Genomic DNA, 20,454 nt, shown 5'->3' on the forward strand with positions numbered 1-20,454 from the left:
AGGGAAGGGAAGGGAAGGGAAGGGAAGGGAAGGGAAGGGAAGGGAAGGGAAGGGAAGGGAAGGGAAGGGAAGGGAAGGGAAGGGAAGGGAAGGGAAGGGAAGGGAAGGGAAGGGAAGGGAAGGGAAGGGAAGGGAAGGGAAGGGAAGGGAAGGGAAGGGAAGGGAAGGGAAGGGAAGGGAAGGGAAGGGAAGGGAAGGGAAGGGAAGGGAAGGGAAGGGAAGGGAAGGGAAGGGAAGGGAAGGGAAGGGAAGGGAAGGGAAGGGAAGGGAAGGGAAGGGAAGGGAAGGGAAGGGAAGGGAAGGGAAGGGAAGGGAAGGGAAGGGAAGGGAAGGGAAGGGAAGGGAAGGGAAGGGAAGGGAAGGGAAGGGAAGGGAAGGGAAGGGAAGGGAAGGGAAGGGAAGGGAAGGGAAGGGAAGGGATGTTCTGGGTCTGGATTCAGCTGGCAGTTGATAACTTCACAAGGAGGTAATAATTGTAGGGGATTTTCAAAACTGAATGACTTGCATTAGTGCTAAACTGGGTTGACCCATAGCTTCTTAAAATATATGGAAAAATGGGTTTGGAAAAAAACACTACCTTATTAACTTTTCCCTTGTATGTCTGTTCTTCGTATTATGATATCCCCTGCCTTTTGTTGTATTGCCCTTCCTTCTGCCATATTTTTACCATATCAGACTGAAAGTTAGTCAGCATAAAGTATACATAAAAATGTTAAGGAGTTTGGAAACACCTGGCTCAGCACATCCATGTCTATTCCAGTCAATCTAATCTAATTACAGCAACTTGGAGAAAAATGGTGATGATTCTCTGGAGAAAATAATTTGTACATTTTTTCCTCTAACAAAACAAAAAAAAAAGTTTGATTCTAACAGTTGTAAAATACTATGTGATGTTGCTGTGGAGTCTAGGTGGCTGCTCCAAAAATTTCATTTAACACCACATTTGACTATGTTCACAATAAAATTTCTTTAAGTGATATATCATGACTTCAGTATTTATTATTTCAGCATCACATTGCTGTGATTACTGCTCATTCTTTAATGGCTAACCATATATACATTTATTGGGGTACTTTAAACTGGGATCAATAGGTAATCAAAACTTAATGACTCCTGCTACATAGAACATAAAACTATTATAGAAGTTTTACAATCTTTTAGATCATGCTTACTTAAGTCAGCATTTTCAAACTCACTTAAATTAGTCACCTGCAAGTGAAATTCTGTCTCCTTTGATTTCCCTTTCAGCTTTTCCATTTCACTGAATATGATTAAGGTTCCACCTATAGGCTGTATTTAAGCACCCAAGTTTGTAGTCTGTTTTTTCAGACATGTCAAACACATAATTTCTACTAAAGTCAATATAGGCTATATATGCTATATAGCCTATATATGCAATATAGCCTATATAGCTATATATACCAGTATTCCTGGCACCTGGAATGAGTTTTGGATCTAACTCTGCAGGTGTTCTATATCAACAAAGTACCGCACCTGCCCAGAATTACCAGTAGTGCTACACTGAAAGCTCAACAATGACCATTTCCACTGGTTTCCCCCCGCAAATTATTCTATATGCTATTTTTCCATTTTCTTGTAACACTTGTGTCTGTTTGTCTTAAACATTGTAACTCGGCATCTATGCCCAAAATTCGCGTTACCAAATTACCAAGTATGGAATTGCTGCTACCAGAATCACTCCAGCATGTTTTGCTGTGAATTTCACACATGCAAATTTCATTGGAATTTTTGTCATGGCAAAGATCAACATACTGATATGACCAATTGTTATTCCTTAAGATAATCTACATAGAACTCCATTTTTTTTTTTTTTCTGATGTAGAACTGCTCTATTATAAAAATACACATTTTACCAGAATTGACAAGTTCTTAGTTTTCCTGCAGGAAATCTGGAAGATCTTTCAGGCATCTATCATGAGCTCTTCTGATCTCAATGTTGGTGATCTTCTTGCGTGTTACATGAAATTGAAATCAGAATGTCTTATCTATGCTGCCTCAATGAAGTACACCTCAGAAGGAATAGCATAAATGCCGCTTTGGAGTTATATTGATTAGATTTGTATCACCTTTGCTGTTCTAATACCTCATATAGAAAATTTTAAGTCAGTAAACTCAATGCATAAATAAAAGAATCTGCTTTTCTGTCACCCTTTTCATTGTAAATGTTACTTTCTGATAAGAAAAATTGCAGATAGCCAGTTGCTTTGAGAAGCTCATTGATAGGGACAAAGCTGATTTATTTATTTATTTATTTATTTACTTATTTATTTATTTGATGTCAGAGAAAGGTTAGAAATATGGTATCAAGTGATAAAAATGATCCAAATGATTACTGAGCCACTTGAAGCCCTATCTTCTCCTTAATACTGTACAGTAGCTGTCAATTATCTTTAGAATAAAGCTTCTATTCCAGTTTTCATAGCAAAGCTATATTACAGCAAATGTGTTACTTTTAAGAATTCTACAGATCTGTTCACTTAAAGCGGTCCTTTCAAAAAAAAAAATACAGATTTTTCAATTAGGTGTTTAAATATATTTGAAATTAGAACAACAGAAGCCAGCCTGAAGTACAACTTAAAAAATTAAATGCTTTGAATGTATTTTTTACTACACAAACCCACAAGATCAAATACTATCACTGTAAGCATATTTTTCAGCACACTCATAAAAATAATCACATAATGCATATCCAGATGCTTAATGGTAAACTATGCTTTTGAACACTCTGAACAAGGGCTGTGATTCCAAACAGCAGGAATGTTCAGCTCCAGCAGCTGCAGTCATTGCTGCCTGAGTCATTGCTGCTAGAGGTTACCATCCTTCTGCTGCTACTCAGCTGCCTGGTCTAGTGAGCTGTCAGCTAATTCACAGATTAACTCACAGCCTAACTCACCAGCTGAGGAGAGAGAGAAACTCCATGTAGCTCTCCAACATCTGGCAGGGAAGCAGACCAGGCAACTGGTACAAGCAGACAAAACCTCTGGCTGCCAAGGCTAGTTCTGTCTAGATGGGAAATCAGAGCCCAAAGATAAAGCTCAGTCAGCTGGAATATGCCTACCTCATATTAGTGCAAACCTAAGCTCTATGGCTTGCAGTGACTTGAAAGGATAAGCAAACCTTTTAACAGTAAAGTGCAGCAAAGAGGTCTATGTGGAAAATTACATGATTCTTTAAGTCGATGAGTTCCAGATTAATAAAACATGCTGACCAAGCCAGATTGTGACCCTTGTCATGCAGGGAAAGTCCTTCCTTTCAAGAATTTCACACTCATACTTTTTTGGGGTTGATTTCTTTCTGGCCATTTCTTATTTTAATGGCCTTTTTGGGGCCACCGATCAGTGGGTTGGAGTTCTTGGTTTGTGGTTTCAGGGCTCCAGCCTGACCACTGCGTCCTGAATTCTGGTTCTTACTGCGTGCAGTTCGCCGCTTTTGTTCTTGCAGTCTCTGTTCCCACCTCTGTAGAAATGCAGAAGACAAAGAGGATGAGTTAGGGAAGGACATAATCATAAATAATTACATCCTAATCAAAGCTATCCTGAACCACTGATGGTAGTGCTACGGTGTCATGCTCTATATTGCAAGGTCATTGATGTCAGCATGTAATGGCTATTTGCAGGGAGTGTGTTATAGGTAGGAGGGAATTTCCACAACACGGGTTGATGGAAATGACAATTGCCCATCTTATGTGCATGCTGCATGTGAGTGCCTTTTCAGAAATAGAGGGGAGCTGGCATCATGCTATCACAAAATCAGGACCAGTACATTGGAGCTCCTTTGTAAGGCCCTTCCTTGCTGTCTTGCTGGACGTCCTACTTGACTTTTCCTCAGAAAAGTCTACAGGAATCAAACCATCCATTCACAATATACATTTAAGCACACAGACACAAGGGGAACTAGTAATTACTTTCTGCTTCTGCTGGGGTGGAAAGGATTGGGCAGGAACAAGCTTATGTTATAGACAGACAATAGCGATGATCACAGTGGAACCACAGTGTTGAGAGTTGCAATGGCATGGTTTGAATAATGCACCTGCAGCTTTATTCAGCAGCATCCCCAAGAAATTTTGAAAAGCAGCAAGCCTACCAAAGGTAACAGCTGTCAGATTTTCATATCCAATAATGCAGTAGTTACGAAACAGGTTTTTACAGTAAGTCTAACTGGTAAGCTCTCCAAAACATGGAGGGATCCATAAAACAGCAACAGAGACTGCAGACTTTCACCTCTAGGAACAGAAATACCTACTTTAAGGAAAACAAGGTAGGCAGTAGAACCCAGAAAGGATCTCACCTCTCCCCTCTATTATCTTTCCCTTCTGAAATTGCTAGAGGCAGCAGATTTACCCAGTGATTAGAGAAAGAGAAATGTTCTCCAGCTTGCCTATTCAATACCTCTGCACTGACTTTGTTGCAGCTCAAACTCTTGTCCTGGCTAGAGAAAAGACCAGCAATGTTGTGGTTATGTTAACAACTGTCTTCTGTGGTTAACAGACAGCTCAAAACATGGATTGTAAGTGGTAACTCAAGATAAAATTCGGATGCAAGTCTTAGATGAACGATGGGCATTAAAATGAAGCCACTGCGATACCTAGCTCCATACCGGCTTTGTGCGGTCAGAGTTATTTTATGCATCTTTATAAAACCAAAAATATCAGCAAACATTTAGTTGTGTCCCCTCAAACATGTTTAAATGAGGATTTAGTTTCTGGAACTATTAATATGAGAGGAAATTACATGTGCTTTGAAGGGCATTTTTTTTGGCAGTCATGCATCTATTTGACAATCTGAAAACTAATGTCAAACATGATTCAAGACACAATTAGAAATGACAAAACAGTGTGAGGAGGTGACTAAAACACACTGTGCGCCAGTAACAGGCCATTAAATTGACAGCTAAAGGATTTCAGGAGTCCAAGTCATATGTCAATATTCTTCTAAATTCCACATGCAATTGCCATGTATTTATTTTTTAAAGATTTAAAGCATGCTTTCTTTTCCACACATAGGTTTCAGAGTAAGTGAAGAGGGTATGAGAGAAGCACTAAATGCAATTTCCTGCAAGAAGCTGGTCTGTAATCTAAAAGCTTTTTCTTACGGATTCCTACATCTTTTCCTCCTCTCTATCAACTGCCAATCAACTCATAATTAAAACACTCATGTACGTCCTTAAACATAGATGTATGTCCTTAATACTCTGAAAACCTTTCTGAATTCCAAAAATAACTGTCTTCCATGACTAAAACCGGGACAAAGAATCAGACCTTTTCTCAATCCCTCCTTTCTTTCCATTGAAAAGAGGAGTTTACAAGCAGAGAGTGATATCAAGTGCTATCCTAAAGCCCCAAAAAGCAGGGGCATCTGCAGTGCCTGCCACCCATGTCTCTATACTAAAGACCAGTGTTTCCTGAATCCAGAGAGACAATGTCAAATCCTTTGGGAGGGTCTTAGTAGGGAGTACCTGGTGCGAAGTGTGTGACTCCAGCCTGTAATCTTTAATGCAGCAAAAAACATTATCCAGTGCAGAGGATTTTAATTTCCTTTCTTATCTAATGTGGGCTATGTACTCATCTGCATATCACCTTCACTTCCATATCATCGCTCCTTGTGGTATCAGGGATATGAAAGAAATTCCTATAGACATTACTGTAAGAAACCAGAGTTCACACAAAGATCATCCCACAGGGTAAAATTAAAGAGAAATAAAATTTTAGAGACCCTAAAACACAAGATTAAGTTATTCAAATTTTCACTTATACTTGAGTAACTATGAGGGCTGAAAATGTTCAAGTGAAAATAATGACACCCAGGGGAGTTCCAGATATCCGAAAGTCATCAAAGTTAATCAATACTGAAGTGAAACAAAGGTGTTTAACTTTTTATCAAGAACCTCAGCATTCTTTTCTTTGGTTGTATTTACCTTAAATCTTCTGTTTAGCTGGTCCTTCCATTTTTCAACTAGACATCCATCAAGAAGCATCAATCTGAAAATTAAGAAATACACAAAAATTATAGATATTTCTGATTTTAATTTCTGAGATGCCATTCCAGATGATTTGATACAGATTGGGGTTGAAATGCACCCACAGGTACTGGTACTGACAGGTTTTATGGATGGGATGACAGGATACCATATCTTTCTCTGTGTGTTTGTGTGAAGAGTAGATTCAACTGATGCATTTTACTTCTGTCTTTAAAAAAGAAGCTGTTTCACCTGCACCAGCTAATACAGCTTACCTGAAAACAGTAATATAATTGTATGATCACTTTCAATTATATCTATTTCTACCTATAAATACATGAGGATGGCAGTATGTGTTTCCTACATCTAACTCATTAATGAGTCCTTTAAGGTGAATTTGGAAGATGCATGGTTAGTGATACTTGCCATACTCGCTTACCAGTGAAATCCAGCTAGCTCCTGCATGAAAACATTGAGTCTAGCTGTTATGAAATGAACAAAACAAATATGTGACTATTAAATATATATGCCTTGAACAGCTCCTAAAGCAGCTTACTCTAAAGCAGTCTGATGTCACACCTTCCACGTTCCAGGCCAGTGCCAACTTTTTGGGGTTTTTTTAGGTTGGTTGGTTGGTTGAGATACCAGCCTTAACATGCCCTATTATAAATTCCACTAAAATTTTCAGGGGTTGTAATTTAGACACCGGTGCTGCCTGGAAACATCAAGACATTGTTATAAATGCACACATCACACAGCACTGTTCTGGCTGGTGAAGGTTAAATAGTGTAGCAGGACCTGACCTCCAGCTTCTGTGAATAGTATCACTGCTCTTAGCAGCTCAAACACAGTACAAAATGCTGCCTCTTGTAGTCATTAGCCTCTGTACATACAGTTTTTGACCACACATAAAAGGCCTAACATGAGTGCAAACCTTGGAGAATCAGGACCAATATGTTGTACCTTTCTTTCCAAAGAGAAATTATATGACTAACGCAACAGGATTGATGCCGAGACCATACTGCCATGGATGAAACCACAAGATGGAGTACATCTGGCACAGCTTTGTTCAGGTCAAATTATCCAGTGAGGCTCTAACCCTAACAAAAGGCAATAGGTATTTTGTCTTTGACTGAAGAGGAGGTACAGCTTCCACTCATTCTGCCTCTGTCATTTTAAAAAACTGCTGTAACTCAAAACCTTCTGTTTTCCTGCCACTGAGTTCAACAGGAAGCACATATAATAGTTTATGTTTCTTTTTCAAATCCACTTTAGTACACTATATGAAACTAAAAACCTCAATGACCTTTAAAAACCATCACAAGACATTTAGTGAATCACGTGTTTTTTCCATAATAATGGAGATGCTGATTGTGATCTTTGACTTATGAAATCTCCCTTTCCTAACAGCCTCCAGAGGATCCTCTGCAACCCAGAGCTTCTCCATCACCGTTCTGGTCATAGTCCTTCTACATGAGCAAGTGCTTGTATCCCTAAAATGACTAACACAAAGAGAGGGCTCTACATTAATATTTGTGAAATACTTCCAGACCTAGAGGGGCAAAGAGCTGGGTAGTAATATAATACTGTGTCTGCTAGCTCACCAAAAAACAAGATAAAGCAGTAAGATATCAGATGGCAAATTTTAGAAACACCTATAAAATGCTCCCAAAATATCAATGAAAAGCTCATTAAAAATATGGGCATGGCCCACCACATCCCACATGTGGATATTCTGTGGTCCTTAAAAGTGTGCATGGCCAATTAACAGCAACATCACAGAATGCAAAATCAGCCTGCACATTTCACAGACAGCCTTGCCTCCAAACTACAACACACAGACCTACACAGAACCTAAAACACCACAACCTGCTCTGCTGGCATCTACTGGTACATTTGGGGTGCTAATGTGGATGGGATGTCCCCTTCTGCCTCAAGGAACCAGGGAGAAAAGGGAGCTGTGATTCATCACTCCATCCTCTCCAGGCCAGCATGCTGGATTTCCTTCCAGGCCTGGGGCTAGGCTGACTGCGAGATGAAAGGTCTGGTAAAGTTTGTTTTGTTTTGTTTTTAATTTTAATCATATAGCAGGACTGGCAAGCTGCTCTAAGAGTATTTACTTTTCATCTGCCATCTGAAAGCTGGAGCTCCAATGGCTGCAGCTTTGGCTGGTCCCAGTACGGCTGCGGGATCAGAGACATCTCATTGATGGCACTGGTCCGAAGTACGGACAGGCCAGTGGAGAAGGCCTGGCTCTGACTCCAGCAGCTCTGCTGACAGAGGATGTGTATCATCTCCAGCCCACGCCCCTGGTGAGGCAAAATTATGCCTTCCATTTGGTCCTGCCAACACAGACCATCATCTACAGCCACCAGCTGGGCTAGCTGCACACAAACCAACTCATCCCCATGGAAAGTGCTCCTGGAAAAACACTCCAAAGCTGGAGGTGACTGAACTGCTGCATGATGACTTATCAATATGCTGTCAGCACCTAATGCCACCAGATTTATGCTCTTTGCATGAGTCAAATTTTGTAAACACATCTTAGCACAGAGCTGAGGCTGATGAAGTGGAGAAAGTCAGCTGTGAAGGTAATAGAAACATGTACATGTATGTATGAACTATCCTAAAGCAAGCCTATGATGAGGAAGAGAGATTTACAGTCCTCCTTTCCATCTACCACAGCCAGCTCTAACATTTTCCTGCAACACATCATGGCTCACCTTGAGCGCCACTCATAGCACATGATGAGAACATCCTGCTTTGGTTGAAGAGGTGGGCACTGGCAGGAGGAATTTGTAAGAAGAGGCACTTGAGACAGAGGAATTGGTGTTGAAGACTTGAGTATGTCCTTGACTTCAACCACAGTGGTTATCTCATTGCAGTTCCCTCTTTCTATGCTTTTTACTTTAGCGTGAATGACTGCAAATAGAAAAACAGAGGAGTGAGAACAATAAACAGTCTTGGAAATTTAAATGCATCTCAAAATTAAATAAAATATATTGAATTGGAAGCTGTTGTTTTGGTTGTGAAACTAGAACTACTTCTGCCTGTGTGGGCATGAACACTGGCTTAGAATAACAGAGGCCTGATCTCAATTCGGTTTTCAGTAGGACTGTTGACAACTGTAAAATAAACAGTTGTGCTTAAATCTTTGCCAGATCAAACCAACCAATCTCGCCTGGAATCACACACACAAACAGCTCCTTCAACTCAGACTTGAAGAACCCTTAGCATAAATCTAACCCATTCTCCAGCCACATTTGGCTATTTCCAATTAAGTAATGAATAATTTACCTCACAGATAGTTGTCATGAATTCAGTCTTTTCAATAATAAAATCACTTCCTGTAGATTGTAACCAGGAAATATAGTATTTTCTTAAATACAGGAAACAAGGGAAGGCTAGAAACAATAGCCAAAAAACTAAGAGGCTTAGGATTTACATTAGTTACTTGAGCTATACCTTTTTTCATATTTTGCCTTTGGATTCTCTACCAATAGTGAGATCCTTATATAAACGAGACACTGAAAAAGGTTCTTTTGATTCTGAATACACAATCATTTGTATTTTTACCTTTCATTGAGGAAAACTGCATGTCTGCATAGATGCAAGAAGGTGAATCGCTGTGGATTGCTCTGAAATGATCCCTGGGCTAGCTTTGCACAAACTCTGGCATCACCTACCACTCCAGCATTTCATCCCTTCTCTCTTGTGAGAAATACCAGATCTAATAAATAAAGCATGATTTTTACATAAAGGATTTTGTCTCTAGGAAATGTCAAAATAGAAAGGGTTCTACTGCCCAAAAATTCTTCAGTGAAAGAAGCATGAGAAGTGTATAGACCAAAGGGTGATCAGCCTGTCCCTGCCAGCCACTGGGTCAAAAGCCTCATAATATTAAGCCTCATTAACCTCATAATATCTGGAATAAACTTCACACGTAGAAAACAGGAGACCAGCACTGTTAATGCAGTCCAGGGTTTATGTGCTACCTTTATCAGGACACAATTCCTCACATGTTTTGTGTCTGGATAAAAGACACAAAACATGTGAGGAATTTCAGGTTTGGAGATTCACAATCCTTTTTCAAGTCTGATTGATACAACTGAAAGTACAATTTGGCTGTATGTCTTCAAAGGTTTTCAGAAAAAAAATTGATTGATTTTCAACTCATTAAATCTTGTCCTTCAATTCATTTTCCATATGAATAGATCTATTTATCTCACAGGGTGCCGAATAAAAATTTACATCTCAAAAACAAAATCTTGATTTCACAAATTCAATGGAATTAAATTTTGGACCCCAACATACAGGTTCTATTCAAGGAACACTCCCACTGAAATCACTGGAATCATTTAATGTCCTTCATTTCAGAATAGTCACTTGATATCACTACTTTTCATATGTTTCAGGCAACTGTGAAAGCTCATTGTTCCACCTAAACATATTTCTGTGCTGCATTGATACAGATCAAAGAATTATATAAAAAGAATAAGTCATGTAAATGCACCAAAATGCTATAATGAACAAAAAATTGTACAATTACCTAAGCTGAAGGTTCAGCTTGATTATTCCCACCAAACACGCTAACAAAGAAGCAAACAGCTACAAACTTACTTTCATTTGATATCAAACAAATAGGAACTGAACTATATTATAACTCTACTGCAGAAGAACTAGATAAATGACTGGGAAAAAACCTGTTATTAAGAAAATACCCACAAAGTACACAACGAAGCAATACTGCATATAAAATTCATAGTTAATAGGGGCTTTGTATTGACACTAGGTCTAATCTGGCATTTATCTTATCTTAATTAGAGTTCTTCCTGACTCACACCATCAGAAAACTGAGCAAGGGGGAAGCCAAGGAAAAAGAGGGATGAATACTTATTTTTGTTGCCAATATGTCAACCAACATATAATAAAACTATCCGCTATCTCCGTGGCTGGATGGTGCAAATTGTCACTGAATTTAGTTAATCTCTGACAATTCTGCACCAGACAGAACTCAGGCTAATAAGTAAAAGCATATACAAATTTCTAAAAACTTTTTACTTTGCTGCAACTGGTTCACATTTATGAGTTTTATTTGGGTAGCAAACTCCTGCTTATTCTACCTGCTGGATGAAAACAGGAGCTGGCCAAGTCATCACACTCACATCAGGCATAACTGCCTTTACTAGAGTGACCTTTGCAGCAGCAACCACCCCTTCTGTGGAGCAGAAGGGTGCCTATTACTGACATTTTACTGCTTTTGTCAGAAACACACCATCATCTGTGTCATTACTACTACTGCCTGCACATGGTGTGTGCTGGATTTTGGAAGAGGACAGCTAGGTATTCCGAGGCAAACACCTTGTAAAGGCTGTGTTGGAGCAGTCTTCTCATGCCACACTTGCTGGATGGGGCCTGCTGTGGGTTCAGCACCCACACAGAGCTCCCTAACTTGCAGGGACACAAGGAGGCTGTAGGGCATGCACTTACTGTAGCTGTAGTTCTTGGCCAAGTAGGTTGACAGCGTAGGCTTTGTCTTTTTGCACCTGCACCGCTCTTCAAAGGAAGAGAAGGGAGAAAGGTTGAGGGGTGTCAGAGGGACCCTGTCTCCGGGGAGGTGGAGGCGGGGGATCGTCCTAGGCTCACCCTGGCCACGGCTCCTGCAGTCAGGCTCCAGGGGTCTGTCCGGCACCATAAAGCCCTGTGTGAAGTCCGTCCACTTCACATCTGCAAACAGAGGTGCGTCAGGGAGTGAAAAGTGTCGGTAGAGGCTCCAGGATTGGAGCGTGAGGGCCCCGCAGCCCCCCCGTCCCACCCTGGGGCGTCTCGAGGGGTGGAGGGAGTCCTCCCTCCCACCTCTCGCTGCCCCCAGGGTTCTCACCCTCCGGCACGTCGGTGACGATGGCCTCTGGGGAGATGCAGACGCCGCGGTCGTAGACGGGGAGGTCGTCGCAAGCCAGGCTCTCGGGCCAGCTGTGGTTGTAGCGGCGCATGATGGGCTCGCAGCCGTCGCGGGCGCGCTGGCAGACGGAGCGGCAGGGCTTGATGGGGTCGTAGAGGAACTCCAGGGTGCAGATGGGGGCGTACATGGCGCAGAGGAAGAAGGGCAGGACCGGGCTGCAGCCTGTGGCCACCAGCTCTTCGTACTGTTCGATAGCGAGGACGGCGTTTTCCTGGGTGCTGTGGTGGAGGTGGTTGGGCATGCGGGTGATATTCCAGGGCATGGAGCGGCACATGGGGATGCGCACCGCCTCGCACGGCGCGCCCTGCGCCCGCGGGCTCACCCGCAGCCACAGGGACACCGCCACCAAGGCGCGCAGCATCCTCTTCCTCCTCCTTCTCCTCCTTGTCCGCCGCCGCCCGCCGCCGCCCCGCGGGTCCCGGCGGCCGAAGGGCGCGGAGCGGCGCTACCTCCCGGAGCCCGGCTGCAGTCAAATCGCGGGAGCCGCCGCGCCGACAGCCATGGACATCGCGGGACCGCATTTATACCAGTGGCACGAGTGACGTGGGGCCGATCGCGCTCCCTTGGCAGTCCCGCTCCTCCGGCGGGTGGGGGGGTGTGCGTGTATGTGTGCGTTTTGCTGTGCAGGCACGGTGACATCACCTCCACCCCGTTTAATCCCCCGGCGACATCACTGCGTCTCTCGGCCGCCGCTCCAGCTCCGTTTCAGTTTTCATCTGTGTCATAAATTCCTTCAGGTGGAAGGGGGGCGGAGGGGGGGAGGGAGGAAACCCAAACCACACAGTTCTGCCACGGGGTCTGCGCTCCGGCGCGGAGAGAGGGAAGGCGACGGTAGGAACCGCGGCTTCTTCCCGTGGGGCTTAACTTCATACGCCGCGTTTTCTCAAGGGAGAAGAAACTTTTTGCGAGCTTGAGGGAGCTCCGGCGGCTGTTCCCGACGCCTCCAGGGGGTTGCAGAATTCCCTCTATGAGCTCGGCACGGACGGGGAAAGGCGTGAAGTGCACGGGCGGACAGACGGGGTGGTGGCCCGGTTTGCTCGGGACAGGGGAAGCGGCGGCGGCCGGGCCGAGACGGGAGCGGGCGGCGGGGCCGGGGCAGCGCGGGGGGCCGCTGTGGGGCTGCTGTGTGGGCAGTCAGCTCGCCCCCCCGCTCCCCCCGCCGCTGTCCCGCACCAATCGCGTCTGCACACGAGCGGAATAAGGGGTTTCAGACTTTTTCCCAAGCCTGTTTTTTATTTTCCTTTCCTTGGTGCTCCACGGCCACGCGCCCCTGGTGTAGGGGAGTGGCGGGGCCAAAGGGCTCCCTCATCCCTTACAGCTCACCTCTGTTCCCCCTTGGACGGAAAGACGTCCGGGCCCCTTCTTCCCTGTGGGAAATGCCGCTCCCCAGTCTTTGAAGGGCCCGCTGAAATAAGATTAACTCAATGTCTGGTTATCCCGGTGATCTGAGAGAGCCTCAGCATGGCTCTGAGGTACCTGCCGCGGCCAGGTACCGTGGTGCCACCGGTGTTGCCCTCGGCAGATGCAGCAGAGCTGCAGAGACGGAGCACCTGAGGGGCACGGGCCTCCCCTTCCCTTAGTGGGCGAGGAAAGCACATCCAGAGCAGGCAGGAAACAGCTGATACACCTAAGAGGGCACTGGGAGATAAAGGAATGCATGTGGTGAAGGAATGCTTGGTGACACTGTCTCTCCGAGAGGAGGCACTGAAATGCCCCCCTCGAGGGCAACATTAAAGCAGTTTGTCCCAGCAGGTCACTCCTGTTGGCGTATCCCCTCCCTCCCCAAGCTCACGCAGAGTGCCCAGAGCTTGGAGCTCGCAGCTGCCCCTCTGGGCAGCCCTCGCGGAGCAGTGGGCACGGCCAGGGCGCCCAGACCCTCCCGGCTGCGCGAAGGGAGGCCTGAGAAGGCGAGGGTCCCTGTCGCTTGTCACCGCGCAGCCTCCTGCCCCACCGGCGTCCGGCCGCTGTGGCGGCGGGCGCCTCTCGCCGCCGAGGTGATGCGGGTTTGGAGGCGGGCCGCCCCCGCCCCCCGGCACAGCCTGCCCGTCCGCCTGCGCGCCGTGCCGGGTGGCCGTGCGCCGAGGCAGCGCGGAGCGGAGCGGAGCATGGCGCGGTCGGCGGCCGGGCGGCAGCTGCGCCCGGGGCCGGGGCCGGGGCCGCCGCTGCGGCTGTTCCTGCTGCTCGGCGTCCTCCTGCTGCGCGGTGGAGCGGCGGCGGCCGCCGAGCCGTGCCAGGCGCCGCGGCAGTGGGAAGGGCGCACCGTGTTCTACGAGCACGGCTCGGGCCGCAACACGCGGGCCGCCGTCTCCTACGACGGCCCCAACCAGCGCCTCCGCATCCTGGAGGAGAGGAAGGCGCTCATCCCCTGCAAGAAGTAGGTGGCGGCGAGACCTGCGGCGGGGCCGGGCCGGGCGGGGCGGTGAGGGTCAGTACAGAGCCCGGAGGCGCCTCCCGGGGGGTGTGGGGTGATGCGAAGCCGGGCAGGGGGGTCTCCCTCGGGCCCCGCGTTGGCGGCGGCTCCTCCCCTGCGTGAGTCGGGGCAGCGCGGGGCTGGCGGAGGCGAAGCACCAGCGTGCTGGGAACAGCTGGTGCTAGGAAGCCTGTCGCCAACGTGGCTTGAATCCGTGTAGATGTAGGTGTATATATTTGTGTATATATCTCCGTGTAGATATATGTGTATATGTATCGAGATATTTATGATCAACAGTGTCAGCTTTTTACCTTCAGAAATATTCCCCTCTCCCAGCTCTTTTGCTATCCAACTGGAATTTGAAGAGAATCCAAAAATTTGTGGTATAATGGGCATCATGAGGTATAATGAAGAGGTTATACTCAAACATGTGAATATGGGGTAAGGCTCTAACTCAGTAATTTTCTAACAAGTTTGAGTTAAAAGTTCTCTGGGCCTTCTTGGTCCTTGTCAGTGCTTGGCCCTAAATCAGTGCCAGGGTGTCAGGATGCATCCATTACCTGTGGTACAGTGTATTCATTCCCATTGCACAGCCCTGCAGGACCTTCCTGTTCTTCATTTATACAGGATGTATCTGTGAAGCCCATAACTAATCCCCAAAAAATCCCTGTGTCATTGTCTGTTTCTTGATTTGCTGAAAAACAAACGTAGAGAAAAGCTGACTAAAGAAGAGCCTCTTTTTCCTTCCTCAGCCTGCCAAGTTCAGGTTGGGTGGAAGAACTGATTGGCCTAGAGGGGCCTTCCTGAGTGAGACATTTCTGGCTACTGAGTGTCAGTCACTTTCAGATGACATGTCAAAACATACCTGCCAGTGTGAGGGTAGCAGGTCTGCCCATACCTCCGCTCTCCCACCTACGAATTGTTCAAATAATAGTGCATCCATCCTGGGGATGTGTGAGACAAGGTAATGACTAGCCTACAAATGCTGTATCATCCAAAGTAATGGTCTCTCCTGTTAAAAGATCAATATTCCTTTTTCCTGCTGTTTTTTTCTCTGACAATCAATTTCATACCAACATCGCACAGTAGTTGTTTTAATATTTCCAAAGCATATGCTCTTCTGTGATCCTTTTCCTCCAAATCCCCTGATGCTCTCAGAACTGTTTTGTGTCTTTCATTTTCAAGCTTAACTGTCCCTCATTGTAAGCTTTTTTCATTACTGTTTTTGCATAGGTGCCATGTGAAGAATGTTAAAAGCAACATGGAGATGTTTGCTTGTGGTCTGCTGACATACAGCATGGAGTCTGACACTGGCCATGTGGTGTTCATGTTTCCTTTCTGCAAGTCCTAGGTTAACTTTAATGTTTGACAAGCATAAAACTTGCTACAAAGCCTAATGCAAGTCTTTTCTAGCTTCTGTGTTGTACTACACTCATTTCTTCAAGCTTATGTTTACTTTATTTGAAAACTTTATTTTAAGATTGAATAATTACTCTACGTTTTAGACTCTGGGCTAGATCCTTTTCCAAGATCTTATCTTTTTACATTTTTGATAAATACCTGCTGTGGATGCAGTTTTGTCTGGGTTGGTAGCACTAGAAAGAGGCAGAGTGCACACAGGTGCACTTGTTGATTTATCCTGTATTAGATTTTTGTTACAGACAAATTTCTGACCTCAGAGGTCTTTAATGTTTCTAGGTCCATGTGTTCTGCCATCCAAAATTGGAGAGGGGTTGATTTCGTTATATGGGCAGTCGTGTCTGCTCAGGGCATGACCCAGCTTCCATTTAAGTCAACAGAAAATCTCCCTTTGGTTTCAGTATGTGTTAGATCAGGTCTAGAATTGTGATCACAACTTCATTTCAGTGTCGACACAGTGACTTGCAAACTGAAGCCTTCAAAAGTTAGAGGCAAAGGGATTTATCCTGTCTTTTGAAAAATAACCTCTCCTCTGCCCTGTTTTGACATTGACAAGAAAGGCATAATTATGCCAAGGCAGTGAGTACAAAATCAACAAGAAAATCAACCAGAAAAATAGTGCTGCCCTGGTCTGTAAGGAAATTTCAGTCTAAATTCTCACATTTTGCTCCTATCAGATGTAACTTATGTGCAGCAATCAGGGTTGGCCAACAACCACATTTTTCTACAAAGCATTTTCTGAAGATTGCAAATGTGGACCTTAATCAGACACAGCCCTCTTTGAGTTATTGGCTGAGGTTAATCAAGGACACAAAGGTTTGCCTGTGTGGAATGGCTTGCAGCCTCATAACCACAGGAAAACATGAAACTTTCAGGTTTTATTGTAGATCTATGTTTCAAATTCATGTATTCTGCCATGTGGCATTTTCATACCTACATCAGCCCAGTAAAACATACCCACCTCAACTCCAGAAAAGTAGCCATAAGGTAATACCCAGTTGCTGCTTCATTAACATCACTTCTTTGTCCATCAGTTGTTTCGAGATCACCTGTGATGCAGTGACCCCATTGGTAAAGACTGCCCATTCCCCATTGTCCAGCTGCACTGTGTCACCTGCCACCTGGGCACACACCTCACTTGCCAGACAACCAACAGAGCCAGTTCATTAGAGAAGTCATAGCTGTGGTTTCTGAAAACCAGCTTGTTGGGTGGGTGTTTCTCTAGGTCACACAATTGGCTCCTGCACTGTGGCTCAGAGTATAAAAACTACCAGCAGTGATCCTAGGCTGAGATTTTTCAAGTAGAACCTATTCCAGTTGGATTCATTTCTGGGCTTTCTTTTTCACTGCTTTTATAGACCCAGCCTTCACTACATTTTGCTTCTTTTGTTTTCTCCCGCATGCCTTGCCCTGCTGCTTCTTGCCCCTTCAGGACCAAATTTTTGGGGATAGACAAGGTGGGCAGGGACAATCTTAAAGTTTTGTGTGGTGCTCAGCTGATACTGATAGCAGAAGAAGAGAAAAGAAAACAAACATTGAGTATGTTGTGCTATTTCCTGTTTGGACTTGGTCATTCCAGGAATCATGTGAAAGGGAAGCACTTGAAACAGCTCCCTCGACCTCTTGAGGCAAAGCTGAGTTCCTGCTGTTAAACACAGAACAGTCCTTTTTTTAGTCCTTTATGGCCTGCTGTATGAAGTTGCTTCCTTTTGTGATCTCTGGATGTTAAACCTTCCTCACTCTTGTTTAACCTTCTGTTGGCCTCTATGTCAGGACACTTCACAAAATAGGTAGTAGTAACCAGCATGGTTTGCACTTGGGGCAAGACTTTCTTTTTAAGGTAGCTTCAAATGCTTTAGGTTTGAGTATGACATCTCTGTAAACTGGTGAGAAATCCTGACACAAATAAGTCCAAACAAAAAATCCTACTGACCGCACTGTGGCCAGAATTTCATGTCGTACATCACCTTTCATTTTCTTGGAGAGAAATAGAGCAAGGGGTGTGCTCTTTGGCACTACTGAAGCCACTCAACAGGTGTTAGTGCTCAGTTGTGAAGAAAGAAAAGCATGAAGTGAGGAGCAGAGCAGAAATAGTACAGGTGGTGTTTGAGAGCTGGAGTGTTACTTGCCATATGCTGTGTTCACAGAGTTTCACACTTACCTTCCAAAATATTTTCCACAGAATGATTTTCAGGGAAGGCCAATAACGTACTGTCTTATGAGAAATATGATGGTTGGGAAGAAAAAAAATTTCCATGTGGTCAAGAAAGTGAGTAGGAGGAAGAAAATGCTTTTTTGTTTTTTCTTCTATGCATGTATTTCAACAGTAACCTCTTTGGCCTATTGTACAGTACTCAGCACATTGAGATGCCTGTGTATTTGCAGCTGTCAGGGTTAGTGTCTTAAAAACTGTAGCGGCACAGCAGAAAAACAGTCGAGGTACCCTGTCAGTGTTAATCTAAAAAACAGAAGTACATGTTGTTAAATTCCTTTAGTTCAATCATATTTGCAAAAGGTAGGCACAGTTAAGGGGAGGATAAACTCCTCATGTGGCCACACAAACTGCTGGTGTGATAGAGGAGTGACAAAGTTATGTTTAGAGAAATAAGTCTCTTATTCTGGCAGGCTCTTTGCCTGTGTGGGTCAATCCGTGTCCTTGACTGAAGAGAGGCAGCATAAGGTCAGGTGCAAATATAACAACATTCATCTGGGGAAGAGGTGATGACTTTTCAAAATAAACAGTGTGGGCAACACGTGTCTGACTTATCTCAACTACTTTTTAGTTGTTTTAGGATGTGTGATTGTAAAGGAAAAACCAGCGGTGTCTGACCTATTAAAATCATATAATCCATCCATATGTGGTCATTGTGGTGACTCAGTAGGCTAAGTATTGAGCTACACTGAGCAACTGCAAATTTGTTTCCCAGACTTGGTTTTGGGAGTGGTTTCTGCAGTTTAATGTTTTGGGGAATGAAAGACTGTCACGGGTAAAATTTTCAGAATTGGCCAAGTTGCCCAGGAACCCAAGTTCCATTTTTTTAAAGATTATGTAGAGTGTGCAGACTTGTGAGACCCTTAATTTGCAGTGAAACAGAAATGAATTTTCAGCAGTTTCTCTAAATGTAACCTGAGTTCTTGGGACCTAAAATTCTTCATAAACTGCTGTGTATATAATTCACTTCTGAGAACAAGAACTGAAGGAAGGTACTTAGACCTCCTGCATTTACTTTCTTCCTGTAGGTGTCATGTGATCTTTCAAGTGTCTTCTGCTGCTAATGACTGTGAGTTTGGAAAGGTGGCTTTAGAAAGCTGCTGTGCTGAATGCACACTGACTGTCAGATGCCAGGCAATACCGTGAAGCAAGCCTCAGTTGTTCTAATGAGAGTTGGGTGGGTGGGTGGGGTATGGAGGGTTGGCTGTAAAAGCCTTAACTCCTCATTTCCATCAAAGCCCATTTACAAGTCAGTTCACTGAGTGCCTCAGTGATGCTCCCTGCCAAGGCAGCTGGTGCCTTGGAGAAGAGCACTGTACATGTAGGGAACTGTGGTCTGTGATGACTACATGGAGGAGCGTCTGTCTCACTCCAGCTGTTCATTTTGTTTGTTTCTGCCCCGAGGCAGCAGCAATCATTCCCTTCTCCATGTTCTTGGTCTTGCTGGAAGTCAGCCAGGCTATACAGCTCAGGAAGGCACTGGAGTTAATTGCTTTTGTTGTTACAGGTGGGCTGGTTGGGAAGAGATGAAAACTGCTCAGGGGAGGCAGTTGAAATTCTTCAGCCGTTGAACTGCATCAGTAACAAACAAGTGGACTCTGTTAGAGGAAGTTGGGAACTGTTAGCTTAGCAAAGCTTTTTCTGTCTGAATGCTATGCTTCCTTGGACAACTGCATCTTTGTTAGTTGTAAAAAAAAAAAAAAACAAAAAAAACCACAAAAAACACTAACCCCAGAAAAAAAACATCTGAGTATGAATAAAGCAAGTCCGTTGCTTTGAGATGGCTGTTTTGTTTAGTGTAGTGTTCTTGAAACCACTGTTTATGCTAAGTGCTCTGGAGCCATTTCATACAATTCCAAAACAGCACACATCCAAACTGAACAGAATAAACTGGCTCTTAAATTCAAAATAGCAGGATCCACAAAACCTTTTAAAGCTAGAGAAAAAATGTAGATAAAGTGTCCAGTGACCCTAAATTGATAATTTGCTAGAGCTCTCTTTGGTGTACTTAAAACCACTGTCAGACACTCACTGGGGTCATTACCACCACATGAGTTCTAGATATTGTTTTCTGGATGTTGTTAAAAACCAGAGGTTCTCATTAAAAAGTTTTGTTTTTCTAAAAGATGTTAAATGGTAATCACTAACATCATATTGTACTTGATACTAGTGGATTGGCTTAAGCCTTTTATCCATCTGAACCCTTTAAATTTAGGGAATTACTTCTTTCTTTCCTCTTATCATCTCTTGCTTGTCTCTTTGAACTTTTTGAAACTTACGGCTCATTTTGTACTGTTGGACATTATGGCAAAAACTTAAGGCAAGACCAGCCCTGCACTGAAAACACATTATGCCTATATGTCTATAACTTAGACCAATATTTTCAAAAGATAAATCACTGTAAATTTTTTTTTCTTTTTCTTTTTCTTTTTTTTTTTTTTTTTTAGAAATTTTAAGTGGACATGAATAGAAAGA

The 20,454-nt window shown here is 44.1% G+C and overlaps 2 protein-coding genes across 2 annotated transcripts in view; one reads left to right on the plus strand and one right to left on the minus strand.

The window, feature by feature from the left end:
* Positions 1 to 2,237: 2,237 nt before the first annotated feature.
* SFRP4 (secreted frizzled related protein 4) lies at positions 2,238 to 13,036 on the minus strand. The gene is made up of 6 exons (XM_059848889.1): positions 11,858 to 13,036; positions 11,623 to 11,703; positions 11,467 to 11,532; positions 8,700 to 8,898; positions 5,935 to 5,998; positions 2,238 to 3,477 (listed from the first exon to the last, which is right to left on the minus strand). The coding sequence occupies exons 1-6, from the start codon at positions 12,297 to 12,299 to the stop codon at positions 3,289 to 3,291; spliced, it is 1,041 nt and encodes a 346-aa protein (XP_059704872.1). The 5' UTR covers positions 12,300 to 13,036; the 3' UTR covers positions 2,238 to 3,288.
* A 596-nt stretch (positions 13,037 to 13,632) lies between these two features.
* EPDR1 (ependymin related 1) overlaps positions 13,633 to 20,454 on the plus strand; it is a 29,676-nt gene continuing 22,854 nt past the window's right edge. The window contains exon 1 of the mRNA XM_059848875.1: positions 13,633 to 14,312. Coding sequence (XP_059704858.1) covers positions 13,648 to 14,312 — 665 coding nt within the window. The 5' untranslated portion in view covers positions 13,633 to 13,647. The remainder of the gene's footprint in view (positions 14,313 to 20,454) is intronic.

This window comes from Haemorhous mexicanus, chromosome 1, assembly GCF_027477595.1.
Source record: "Haemorhous mexicanus isolate bHaeMex1 chromosome 1, bHaeMex1.pri, whole genome shotgun sequence".
In the NCBI taxonomy this organism is placed as follows: domain Eukaryota; kingdom Metazoa; phylum Chordata; class Aves; order Passeriformes; family Fringillidae; genus Haemorhous; species Haemorhous mexicanus.